Source organism: Syngnathus acus, chromosome 15, assembly GCF_901709675.1.
Source record: "Syngnathus acus chromosome 15, fSynAcu1.2, whole genome shotgun sequence".
Classification (NCBI taxonomy): domain Eukaryota; kingdom Metazoa; phylum Chordata; class Actinopteri; order Syngnathiformes; family Syngnathidae; genus Syngnathus; species Syngnathus acus.
In genome coordinates, this window is record NC_051100.1 from 8,891,795 (window position 1) to 8,905,247 (window position 13,453).

Genomic DNA, 13,453 nt, shown 5'->3' on the forward strand with positions numbered 1-13,453 from the left:
TTTAAATAATAATAATAATAATAATTTTAAAAGAGTCAAAGTCAGGCTCCAAGGACAAATGGTACAGAAAACAGATGGAGAGCTATACTCACAAAAACAAACATTCATAGAGAACATATAAACTACACACACAAGCTTCTGTTTGGTACAAAATCTGGATAATCCAAAAGTGCAAAATAAAAGTCACAACTCCCTGAGATTTAGACTTTGTTCAACATAAATTGAAGTGCATGTCCTGTCTGATGACCAGTCCAGGGTGCACACTGCCATGAGAACCCAAGAGGACTGAGATAGAGCAAAATGAGGAGTTTCAGTAAATGGAGGGATGGATCCAGTCAGGGGCAGAAAAGTACTGACTTACATTTACAAATCCTAAAGCTGTACGAAATTGTATTCATTTATTCCCAGCAGTCTGTTTGCTTCACTTGGTAGTGTTTCTCTTGGCTGCACTGTTTCCAGAACAAATGGATGTAAGAAGATTTTCAATTATTTCTTTTTCATTTTTTTGTCCAATCAGATGTTAGCCTCTTTGTGTTTGCCTTGTCTGTGTGGAGCCTTCAGAATCAGAATTGCAAGCCAAAGTAACTTACTATTTGCACTGGGATTTTTTTTTTTTTTTTTTTAACCAATCAGATTTCAAATTCATTCTCACAGGTGGCCCTCAAAGTTGTTGGCATTTTTCCATGCTGTCATTGGCTGGCAGAGCAAAACATATTGCAGCCAATCCGAGCTCCATCAGCAAAAGACATCTGTAGCCATCTGCACACATAAATACATTTAAAAATCAGCATCTCTGGCAAATATTTTCTTCAAATATTTGATATTTTGTCATGTAGATAAATAATATTGATCCTGAACTGCTCCAGATGACACAGTTTTGTGTTTTGTTGCATTTTTGTGTTTCTACAATTGTGATGTGACTGCAGTGGTATTAAGAGGTGGATTAAAGTAGTCCCTACTAAAGCCCCAGGTACCTCACAGACCTCTACTTCTTTTGATGCATCACAGCCTACAATCATTTTGAAAACATTCCAAAAAATATTTACTTTGAATTCACGGAAAAAGCTTTTGTCGCTATAAATGCATTGATGGAATTATTTCCAGCAGCTTTGTGCAATTCCATCAGTCTCCTTGCACAGTAGAGGAGATGAGTAGTAGAGATCAAGCCAGGAAAATAGCATGTGTCTGGGGAAAATGGGGAAGTCAACTCTCAAATCAGTGTGGCATGCAGAGAATATTTGGATTGAGGCTTTTGGAAAAGTCCACGTGGCCCATGCGCACCAAGCACTGGCTTCTAGGGCTTCTGGCACTACACTGCTCCTGTACCGCGTTGAGTGAGTTCCAGACATATTGGGTTAGTGAGCTCTGCCAGAGGATGTCAATGTGTGACCCAGTAAACTGACATTTTTTGCTGAGACACCAACCACTACCTCAAAAAGATGAACATCCGAGAGAAACACGTCTTCACTGTCATCCGATCCATGACCTGAACACAAGATAGACAGATATTTTAGAGGACATGGCGCTCAGCACCATCTTGCCACTTCTAACAGCAGCAAGACAAAATCATAAAAGTGAAGGTGACTATGCAACACTCTCATTTAAACACAAGTTTGATGTTCCCTTCCACTGAGAGAGGTGAGAAATACCAACCGGCTATTCAAGTAGCTTCAAATAATATTCCACTGACATTTTCTCAACTAAATGTCAATTTTCCATTTTCTTTTCACCATTTAAGTGTCTGCTGAGGAACCATCCCAAACCAAAAATCGTTCTCAGGCAAAAATGTAACACAAACCTCTTTTGTTTGACTTAATTTAAGATAGACGTCAAAGTAAGCCTAGCTAATCTTTCCCCTCACTCATTGTGTCAGGGATCGGATGGAGCAGGGCGACCAAATGCAGCTTGGACTAGGGTTTGTTGGAGGAACTCAAAAGACAGACTCGACAAACTGACATGACTTAACACAACGATAACATGACTGACTGACTAACCGAAACAGACATAAAAACGACAGGAACCAAAATGACATGAAGACAACAACGAGCCGAGTGGGCGCGAGGGGCAGACAGGACTTATATACACAACAGGTAACGAGAGGCAGGTGAGAATAAGCAAACTAATCATGGGCACACAGGAGGGGAGGGGCGAGCACACAGACAGAAACCATGACAACGGACACATAGTGGAACGGCTAGGGACGAGACGTGACACATTGTATTTTGCTTATGGCTGGAAATGCATGAAGTATATCTTGTGTAATACTGTTAACTGACACAGTTGCCAGAAAAAAGTGATGAAAGTGTTTTGGCAAAAGTAAATATTGCTTGGTAAATCAATGACTAGCTTTCCATAACTGCCATCCATCTTCCCCTGTGCAGGACAATTCTTTGAATGAAAGAGACGCAGCACTCACTCACAGGAAAAGCCACGTTTTTCTGTTTCACAGAATCCGAGTGAAATCAGAATTTACTGTTCCCACTGGCTGCTTTAACGAGTCAACCATTGCCGCCTCCAAACAAAGTGACTCCTGCGCCTGCCAAAGTAAAGAAGTGGATCTGTCACTTGGAATCAAGTAAGTCATTTATTTCAGGGCATGAGTCCCTGTAGTCACTGGGAAAATACCCACTCCTTATGCCAGTCTCCGGGCGCCCGACAAACCAGAGTTGTCAAAGTGTTGAGACTGCGAGCTGAGCTCCCGCAAGGCCAATGAATAGAAAGTGAACTTTTAAGACATGACAAATAATGTAAAGTGGTTGGGTGTTCAGTTGGACGAGAAGCAAATGAGGGATGAGTTTCCCAACATGTAGCAGTAATCACATTTTTTTAACCCTTGCTCATGCTCACAGTGTGAAAAAGACCCAATGTGCTGTGCTCTGCAAAATTCTTGGGCAACTATTCCATTTGTTGTTTTGGCAGGATGAGATTGGCCACAGTGTTCTGAGGTTAAAACCTCCAATTCATCTTTTTTTTTTTTAGCTTTAGTAGTCTGATTATTCTAGGAGTGGAGCTGTTTAGCATTTCTTTTGAAATTACGTTAAAGTGTTCCGAAATCATAATATGAAGTAAATATGTACAAGGATTGAAATATTAATTTCGGCAATTAGAAAGATTAGGGTGGGAAATAATATATTATAGATTTTTGCTAGTCTTTGTCGAATGAGTCATAACCCACGCAAAAGCAAACAAAAGTGGTTACTAATGGACTGTACTGCTTATTAAAACCACAAATGGTAATAATAATTCGATAATATGTTTGAGACATTGTCAAGGTGATGTCAAAAGTAGGCTTGTTTCCACTTGGGTTTGTGTGAAATTGAGACCAGACATATTTGGTCTCATTAAATCAAGTTGTGAAGTCTTGGCCTCTCAATAACCTTGCACAAAACAAAGTCATTGGCGGTGAAGGCCTCTTAACAACAGCTTGATCTGATCGGCAAGGCTCGATTCGAAATACATTTCGTTTTTTTCTTAACGATGAGAGCTCCACTGTTTAAATCAACTGTCTACACTCAAAGTCCAAATGGACTTTTAGAAATGGCTGACATTTATATTTACATGCACGTTCTGCACTGCACCGTCTACAAAAACAATATGTATGTGCTGACCAAACCATTGGCTCTTGCAAACACTTTAACACACTCCACGTGTACAAAATACACACTTGCACCTGAATTAGCCATTGAGCAAATCCCAATTCTGACATGTGCCAAAGGAAAGGGAACACTATGGCATAAACAGGCTGTATTTTCATTTTTGGCACCTAGGTGATGGTGTTAGCTTAAATACGTTGCTCAGTCTAGTGAATGTCCAACAGCATGTAAGTGAACGTCCGGCTCCAGTGAGCCCACAGTGGAGCCCACATTCGTTTTCCTGATGGACAGGGCTATCTGAGCCAAGTCCCCTGCAGGAGACACTGCATACATCGGGATCTCATTATGGCCTTACTGAACATATACATGATGTCAAATTTAGGCCCCAAGCTGTGTTGTCATTATTTTAGCCTTTTTTCCCCCCCAATATGCCTTAACGTGCATTCACAAAATGTGATTACATCCTTTGATGACGTTCAAATTAGTGACCATCAAATATGATTTAGCGGCTAATTTACTGACGCTCGTTTGTATGAATACATAATTTCCATGTTCGAAATCCATCTGGTTGATGCAGGTCACTTCCACTAATAAAAACTCTTGAATCTTGAATTTTAAATGTGCTGCAAATAATTCGCATCAAATGTCCAGTTGGGTTTTTCCACCCAGGACCCAAGAACACACCAACCATCTGCTCACAAAATGTTCTTGTATGATATTCAGCGTATGGGGGGAAAATTTAGGATGTACCTTCAATGCACTATAAACTTTACAGGTGATCTTTTTTTCCCTTTCTCGGAACCTTTGAATGCACGTGTCAGTGCTCGATGTTACGGCACCATAACTTGTTGTTGTTGTGAGTTGTCGTCTTGGTTTGCGATGTTAAAAGGTTAACAGCAAGATGAAGAGGTTTGTTCAAATACCAATCCCAAAGAAACAAACCAAGATATTTATTGGTCGTTTCATGGATCAAACACCTGAAGCGAATTTTACCATTCAGCTCTTTGTTAGGAGAACATCAAGTTATGCATTAAGTAGTGAAACCGTGAACAGTTGGGAATGTGAATTCAAAAGTTTATAGAAGATCAAATGAAGTTCCGTTGTAAAGGTTATAGTGCATTTTAGGTATATCCTGAAATGTCACCAGAAAGACAAATAGCTTCACTTTTTGTGAGTCGTTCATCAATCAATCTGCCTAACATCGTTTCTTCAGAAACTGGTTGAGGCTTAATCGGCAGTGCCTCACCTGGAACTGCACGCGTTCTTTTCTTTCTTCAGTTGCTTCACAACAGTAAATTAACAATCAGTTACACACAGTCGACAATGTTCCTCTTTATCAATTAATGAATCGATTACTATCCTCCTCCACGACCCTTTGTAAGGATAAAGCGTTGGTTGGATGAACGGACGGACGGATGGGTGGATGAATGGGACAGATTGACATGAAACTGTGAATTAACGTCATCATTTCGGAATGAACTTTTTATTTTCATGGTAATCTAGAGGGGTTAGACCAGTATTGGATAAAAGTAGATAAAGACTATTAACGCATACTTGTGCAGTGATGTCGCTTCATTTCAACCCTCACAGGGTTCTTTCTGCATCAGGCTGATCCAACTCCATCCTGTGATGTCAAGCCAAAATGATACATCTTCCTGGCTCTAAAATGTTGGCTGAGGGCAATTGCATCAGGATTATGGTGAGAAATGTCTGCCGCAGGCATTTTTACAAGGGTTATACATTCCTTTCAGCGAATGAATAAAAGAGGGCTTGATGTCTGAGTAGAAACGTTTTTCTCTGAACACTGAAAAGGGTGACAAACCAGAGGCTTAATAATACCTCAGTCATGCATTTCTCCATCTTCTCACCAGATGTTTCACGAGACCTGAAGACCTAAGACCTTAAGTGACTTCAAGACATAAAATGGAGATTTCAGCACATGGTACGGTCACTTAAATAGAGAACAGGGCTAAAGACTGTGTCTCCATTTGGCTAATAATGTAATGACTTCATTAGAGGACATGGACTCTTGAGTATGTGTGCATGTGTGGATTTACTATACTATCTTCCAAGAAAAACAATAAAGATTGACCTTGACTGTGATGCACGGAACATAAAAGTATGCTTCTTGCCCACACGTCAAAGAAGTACAGTACGTATGTACTCGTAGTCCGAACATGTGCTCTTTAGTCAGGAAGCTTTCGCACATCACTTTTTATAGCCCTTCTACTTTAACTGATAACAGTGTCGGGAACAAAAATCAAGCACTGCACTAAAACTTGTAACATTTCTCTCAATGTGCTGCAACATCATAGAAGGGTAAGTGAATGTTTTATCATACAATATAACACTTAGAAACCGACTTCATTAAAGTAGTGACTACTTGAATCAATGTGCCCCATTACACATCTTAAAACATTACCAGGAATCATTCATTTTCTGCCATGTTCAGGGTACAAAGAAAACTATTTTTGCTCACATTTGCACTGATATTCAGGAATCAGTTGTGCTGACTGGATTTTTAAAAAAATTATTGTGTGTAAAATTGTAACTGGTAATGACATTGCACCAGCTTTCATGAATGAGATGCATTGTTTTCCATATACCGTAATTTTCGGACTATAAGTCGCACCGGAGTATAAGTCGCACCAGCCATAAAATGCCCAAAAAAGTGAAAAAAAACATATATGTATATAAGCCGCTCCTGAGTATAAGTCGCCCCCCCACCCAAACTATGAAAAAAACCGCGACTTATAGTCCGAAAATTACGGTAAAATGATCCAGAATCATTATAATGTATTATAAAATGCTTCATTAAAGACATTTTTAAAATGGAAGCATGGAACTGGCTAGATTTAATTTTGATGGGCAACTATATTCCAACGTATTTGCAAGTACGTTTCAACATACTTGTAAATGTAAGTAAAAATATATATCTGCAAAACTATATACCTTTTTTAGCCATGCACAAATCCTGTTTAATAATATTGTTACAATGGCTTGTAATGTTTACCTTTTATGTAAGAATAAATAATTTGCCTCGTTTTTGATCAACACTTGGTCCTGCTACGTTATTGTATTTTATTGTTGGTCATGATATTTGGAGAGCAGTATTTTTGAGGTATTTTTGAGGTAACATGGGACCAACTAGACTAGTGTGAATTTTATTTTGCTTCAGATTAAAGTTAAAGTTAAAGTCCCAATGATCGTCACACACACACCTGGGTGTGGTGAAATTTGTCCTCTGCATTTAACCCATCCCCGTGTGATTTTAATCCATCCCCTGGGGGAGAGGGGAGCAGTGAGCAGCAGCGGTGCCGCGCTCGGGAATCAGTTGGTAATCTAACCCCCCAATTCCAACCCTTAATGCTGAGTGCCAAGCAGGGAGGCAATGGGTCCCATTTTTATAGTCTTTGGTATGACCCGGCCGGGGTTTGAACCCACAACCTTCCAGTCTCAGGGCGGACACTCTACCACTAGACCACTGAGCTGGCAGATTTACAAAGTACCACTAGAGGTCGTTGTCCGCCAACAAATTCATAGTTTGGAATGCAGTGCAGCACGTTTAACAATTTGATATGCAGTACGGTAAGCCTCACCTACAGTAAGAAATACTTAAATAAATACTTAAAATCCAATTATATTTGTGTGTGTTGCAAACCACAATAATTTCAGGTATTGCATCAGAGACCTGCGGTGCGCACTATGTTAGTTTTATGTTTCTTCCCTGTTAGAAGCAATGAGGAAAAGTAATGAATCTAATCTAATTTTATATTTTTTTCATACCTAGATTTCTTTACATAAAATTTGCCCTAATAGTTTTACGGAGCCCCTAACATTTACATAAAATTTGCTCTAATGGTTTTACGAAGCCTCTAACATGACGTAGACATGATGAAAACTTTGCTTTCCCATAAAATGATTGCGATGTATAAGTGTCGTAAAATTCTATCCGTTTTTTTGAGAAACAATAAACAGTACATTAACAGTATACGTATTTAGGTTTTTTTTTTTTTTTTTTCGAATCAAGTTCGAATGGGGAAATCAGAATACCCTCCAATTGTGTTTTTCTTTACGCGGAAGTACAATAACTCGCATTAGAAAACAAATTGCGTCGCCTCGACCGCCCCCAAAAATATTGCAAACTTTGTGAGCGAAAGCAAAGTTTATTTTATTTTATTTATTTTGCTAGTTTTTCCTCTCTCTGGTAAGTCACCTTAGGGGCTCCGTTTGTTTTTGATAGAAAACGTATCCTGGACAACCCCGTCATATTGTGACAGAAAGCATAACTTCGCAACTTTGCTCTATTAAAATCTACAGTGTGCTGCATGCGCTTGTGACCATGGCCGTGAACCTTCGGCTGTGCGGACGATCCTTGGAGGCGGTCGCTGCTTGTACGATCGAAGACACGCCACCCACCCAGTGGTTTCTATACAAAGAGATGGGTGTGGTAGGAAGAGCAACTGTGCGCTGTCACCGACGAACTATTGTGTCGCCCACGTCAAACGGACCTGAAACAAGAGCAGGCAGAACAAGATTGTCAAGTGCAATATAAATATAATACACAACGTTGTTGTTTCCCCCCCTTGCCTTAGCTTGGAGAAATTAGGAGCAGTCTTCTGGGGCACGGTGCAAGGTACAGTTTACTTTGCTGACTGTTGTAGGTGAGTAAGAACTTTATATTTGTAGTACAAATGCTACCGCGTGTTTTTCTCCACTCGAATGCGTGGCAGTGTGTTGCTACTCTTATATTAGAGTGTAGGGTCTAACTTTTATGCAATCCAACATGAGGGTCTTGCTTACTTTCAGAAATAAACTCAATAGCTTCTTTATTGTGCCTTCAAATAAAAGAATCCATTGAGCAAATGAACTGACATGTTGCAATGAATGCATTATGCTGGTTCTGGTTGGGCAATGCATGGAGTCACGCCCAAGAGTTGTACTTGACACAACAATTGTTATTGAAATATTTCAGAGCAATGAGCCTGGTCCAGCTGCTGAAAAGCCACTTCTTGAGCAGTCTGATCATCTGCTATGTGTTCCTGGTCAGCGGCCTCATCATCAACCTGCTTCAGCTATGCACTCTTCCTCTGTGGCTGTTCAACAAGCAGCTGGCACGGAAGGTCAACTGCAGATTTGCCTACTCCATCTATAGCCGTAAGTGTAAAAACTGAAAAGCATCTTGGACTCATCATGCAGTCTCTCAAGTATACTGTCAATATCCTCTTCTAGAGATGGTTGCCACATTAGAGTGGTGGTCTGGAACGGAATGCAGCCTGTATACTGATCCAAAATCTTACCCATTGTATGGAAAGGAAAATGCAATTGTGGTTCTCAACCACAGTTTTGAGATAGACTTCCTGTGTGGTTGGACCTTCTGTGAGCGATTCGGAGTCCTCGGGGTAAGAAAGTACAATATCTTTACAATCAGTTGAAAAATAAATGTTTAAACACTGTATTCTGTTCAACAAAACTGTACGCAGGATTTTGCCCCAAAATATTTTGACAATATCCTTTGACCATGTATGGCACTGTTCACAATGCAAGCCTGTGCAAAAAAAAAATCATACTGGATTCAAGCTCGATTTTTCCGCACTCTCCCTGCAGATGTGACGTCATGATCGTTCTTGTGCTAGCTTGTTGTTGTCTCACAGTAACGACCAAACGCTATTATTTCGGCATAATGGATTCTACACCTCCTCAGAAGAGACCGACCTCTAGTACGCCTCAGACACCCTCATTGTCTCCGAGAAAGGCTTAATAAATGAGAAAACATGCATATGAAGAAAGGAGCATGCAATTTTATTTTTTGGGCCACAGGTGGCAGTAGCGATTCGAAACTCAGATTCAGAACTCGGACTGCTGTTTTAATTTCGGGCTACTTTATTATCTGATATTGAAGTCAAGCATAGAGTGTTGCTTTTCATGTTACAATGTCAACATCATATTTACATAGTGTTGCTTTTCTTGTTACTAGTTCGACATATGTTGCTTTTCATGTTACTAGTTCGACATCATATTTAAATAACTAATTGACATCCTCTTTTCTGGATCCTGTAAAGTTTTGTGCCCCACCCAAAATCTAGCTGAGGTGAGACTAGCACATTTCAATATACACAGTATGTTAAAAATGTTTTTATACTTATATCATATTTATAATGATTTCCCTATTCTCAGTATTCTCAAGCTGACATAGTTTCCGTTCAAGTCTTTCGGTGCCTCTGATGGGAGGCGAGTGCTTATTGAAAGCGATCTGAATATTTTTCAGAGTTCCAAAGTTCTTGCCAAAAAAGAGTTGGCCTACGTCCCGGTCATCGGTTGGATGTGGTACTTCCTGGAGATCGTTTTCTGCAAGAGGCAGTGGGAAAAGGACAGAACGACAGTGACTCAAAGCCTTCAGAACCTTAGGGACTATCCTGAAAACTATTGGGTAGGTATAGTTATACTTTAGGTTTATCCGTGATTAAAGCTTTGGAATAAAACCATTGATAAATAATTTTCCGCTGCTAGTTTTTGCTTTACTGTGAAGGAACTCGCTTCACAGCAAAGAAGCACCAGATCAGCATGCAGGTGGCCGAGACGAAAGGTCTGCCCAAACTGAAGTATCATCTTCTACCAAGAACCAAAGGCTTCTGGGTCACTGTTCAAAACCTCAGAGGAACTGGTGGGTAGCCGCCACCATCATGTCAAGTTCCAGTCATTTTCAAATCAAGTGCACGCTTCAAACCATCATGTATCTTTTAATACTCAGTCGCAGCAGTCTACGACTCCACGCTCAACTTCAGAAACAATGAAATGCCAACCCTGCTGGGAATCCTTCACGGAAAGAAATACCACGCAGATTTATATGTGAGGTACTGACTCCATAAAGATGAGCATTCTGTCTGTATCTGAGAGCTTGCTTCGCCTTGATAACATGCAGGAGAATTCCGCTGGACCTGATCCCAGAAGATGAATCTGAGTGCGCTAATTGGCTTCACAAACTCTACCAGGAGAAGGTGATAACTCCCCTATTTTGATATTAACCAGAATGCCGTTTTTAGACTAGCGGGGCCTCCTAGAACCTATTATTGTGGAGAAAAAAGAATTCGAAGGAATCTTGTTTGAGTTGAATATGTCATTAATTGAAACAATTCTGTCTTCTTTTATTTATATGTATGAATATAAAGGACGGTTTTCAAGAGGGCTACGAGCGGACGGGGCGGTACCCCGGCCCCATGGTGAACCCACCGCGGCGGCCCTGGTCACTGATCAACTGGTTGTTCTGGTCCTGCCTTCTCCTTTACCCACTGGGCCTACTCCTCGCACAGCTCATCCTTTCAAGATCAGTGGTGACCATTTTGTCTGCGGTGGTCCTCTGCACTGCAGGTGGGTTTCACTCAAAACTAGGTGCCTGTTTGAGGGTTTAACTCACCCCTCCCTGCTTTTAACCTGCTCCTGTTCATTTCACAAAGCAGTAATTTCACACCTTGTAATGTAAGTTGCGTTTCTTCTTATAGTCAGGTTTTATGTGCTTAGAGATTATTTTATTGTTTTCATGTTGTATTGTTAACAGTGGTTTATTTTTACCATTGCACAACTGCAGTGGCAGTTCTGGGCCTTCAGCGGGGACTGAAAGTGACCTAAGCCACTTCTTAATACCGTGACTATCATGTCACAATTTTACACACACACACACACGCACGCACGCACGCACGCACATGCGCGCGCGCACACACACGCGCACACACACACACACAAAAAACGGTCACAATTCTATAAAATAATACACAAAACCATGACACCAATATGCGACATTACAGAGAGGGAGGGTCCATCTCGGAAATGAATTTTTGTTCATGTTTGACACCAAGATTTCATAACTCATATTCACTTTTATCTGTGATCAACAAATCAAAGCACGGGAAAAATGCCTATGTCATAAGCCTGATAACTGGCCTTGTTTAGTAATTCTTAAATCTGATTGGTTAAAGAAAAAAATTCTGCCTTTGCCAAAAGTGTGTATGTGACATGTGGCTTCATACTGTCAATTACATTACATTTCATTGCATTACATAACAGCACATAGAAGTTAAAGTCTAATACGACCAAGAAAATAAATTAAAAAATACATAAATGACATAACAGTACTGGAAATTGGCCAAACAGGAGTAATAAAATGGCATTAAATAAAGTTAGACAATTTCATTTAAATTCATTTTCAACTCTGACACAACAACAAATTGCTCTTATCTGTTAAACTCAGACTTCAAGTATGATCATATTTGTACTTGGTAGATAATCTCTTAAGTAAATATACTGTAGATTATCAAATCTTTGTCACGGAGAATGATAATGAAAATCTAACTTTCTTTTTCTCTGGAAGTACTCTCAAGTATGTCTTTGTTTTTTACTCCCGTCGTAAAACATTAAATCTAAAATGAACATTTATTTGACAGCTTCAGTGGCTGTTCGTTGGATGATTGGCCAGACTGAGATTAACAGAGCTTCAAACTATGGAAGCAAGACGACTCATCAAAACAACAACTGAGGAAGCCAGAAAGCACAGTAGCACAGCTACTGCAAAATGAACATTAATGTTCCTAGCTTTGACTGCACTGCCGATTTCTGCCGCAACAAGTGGCGATCTGCCCTGAACCACAATGTAGCCAGTGTACTACCGACAATGAACAGTGACTGGAGGCATGGCATTCAACCCGCTTAGAAAACTGTAGTCATTTTCAGGCGGACAAACATTGAAACATTAAATCAGGATGAAACTCACAATATTTCCGTTTGAATGGTCACGGAAAAGAATTGCCAAAAGCATATATACTGCTACTGTGGATTTGTACGACAATTATATTGTCAAAATGTGTTATTTGTGACAATCATCCAGGAACAAGCACACTTCCTCTATGAAACCTAATTTAAAATACATTTGTATTTAATTACTGCCCGGTACATTTCCTGTGTTGTAGCCAGTGAGCTCCTCTTGGTTTTCAGCAAAGTTCATGTACCATTCATATGAGCAAAGGTTAATGGAATGGGGATGGTCACAAAATTGCTACAGTCTGTGTATTATTTTTATTTTGCTCTTATTTCAGCTTTTATCATCAACCTGATGAACTGTGTGAACTGTGTGAACTCTGAGTGAACCCACTGAGTGAACCCAATGACTTATTTGGTCAATTTCAGTTCATTTATTTCACACAAAATACAAATGTACAGTTCCCTGGGACGAATGAATTGTTACTTATTGCTAAATTGATGTCTCTGGCAGTATTTGATGGAATATTGTGAAAAAAGGACAAAATATATTTGCGAAACAGCTGGTTAATTCTTTATATTTATATTGACCGAGGTTGAAATGGCTTTACTGTGACGGGTTCCCCTGTTATAATTGAGAAAATGCTCATGCTGCTCTATCTGTGGTCTTACAATAAAACTGCCTAACCTTGTAAATTTGTCGTGTCTGTAGTGTTAAAAGACTTCTCATATATAAAAATAATATAGGATATCAACATAACAGTTGTGTACAGAACATCTATTCTGGTTTAGTATGAATGTTTTTGGGTCAGGGTCAGTTTTATCTGTTTGGTTTTAACCAGTAAACTGCACAATTGTGTGAATGGCAATATTGCTCCGATGTTATTCGTATGCCTTGAATTTGGTGTCTGCATTTGCAAGGTATTCATTATTATACACTTAGGATATTTATTTTTTTTTCTCTCTAGTTGCCCAAATTCATGGATGAACATCAAATATGCACCGGTAAGTGAATTTAAACTAAAATGACTTTATTTTGTGTATCCTGATTCGCTACTTTTAGCATATTAGCGCAATTGCTAGCTGGTTTAAGACGGCGCTTTAACGTGAGC

The 13,453-nt window shown here is 39.7% G+C and overlaps 1 protein-coding gene across 4 annotated transcripts; it reads left to right on the forward strand.

Annotated features, from left to right (window-relative positions):
* Positions 1 to 7,283: 7,283 nt before the first annotated feature.
* agpat4 (1-acylglycerol-3-phosphate O-acyltransferase 4 (lysophosphatidic acid acyltransferase, delta)) lies at positions 7,284 to 13,037 on the forward strand. Of its 4 annotated transcripts, none has more exons than XM_037271785.1 (9): positions 7,284 to 8,229; positions 8,569 to 8,750; positions 8,826 to 8,995; positions 9,862 to 10,023; positions 10,104 to 10,257; positions 10,345 to 10,447; positions 10,516 to 10,591; positions 10,763 to 10,961; positions 12,032 to 13,037. In XM_037271785.1, exons 2-9 carry the CDS (start codon positions 8,573 to 8,575, stop codon positions 12,121 to 12,123), a joined length of 1,134 nt encoding a protein of 377 aa, XP_037127680.1. In that variant the 5' UTR covers positions 7,284 to 8,229; positions 8,569 to 8,572; the 3' UTR covers positions 12,124 to 13,037. The 4 variants fall into 4 exon arrangements, with proteins under 4 accessions (XP_037127680.1, XP_037127679.1, XP_037127681.1 ...); XM_037271784.1 differs by having other exon boundaries at positions 7,285 to 8,257; XM_037271786.1 differs by having other exon boundaries at positions 7,286 to 8,257; positions 8,644 to 8,750.
* Positions 13,038 to 13,453: the final 416 nt, after the last annotated feature.

Excerpts from the sequence above, each read along its gene's own strand:
- agpat4 (XM_037271785.1), top strand. The coding sequence starts at position 8,573 with ATGAGCCTGGTCCAGCTGCTGAAAAGCCACTTCTTGAGCAGTCTGATC. Across the intron at positions 8,751-8,825 it reads TGCCTACTCCATCTATAGCC|AGATGGTTGCCACATTAGAG; the intron begins GTAAGTGTAAAA and ends ATCCTCTTCTAG. Across the intron at positions 8,996-9,861 it reads AGCGATTCGGAGTCCTCGGG|AGTTCCAAAGTTCTTGCCAA; the intron begins GTAAGAAAGTAC and ends AATATTTTTCAG.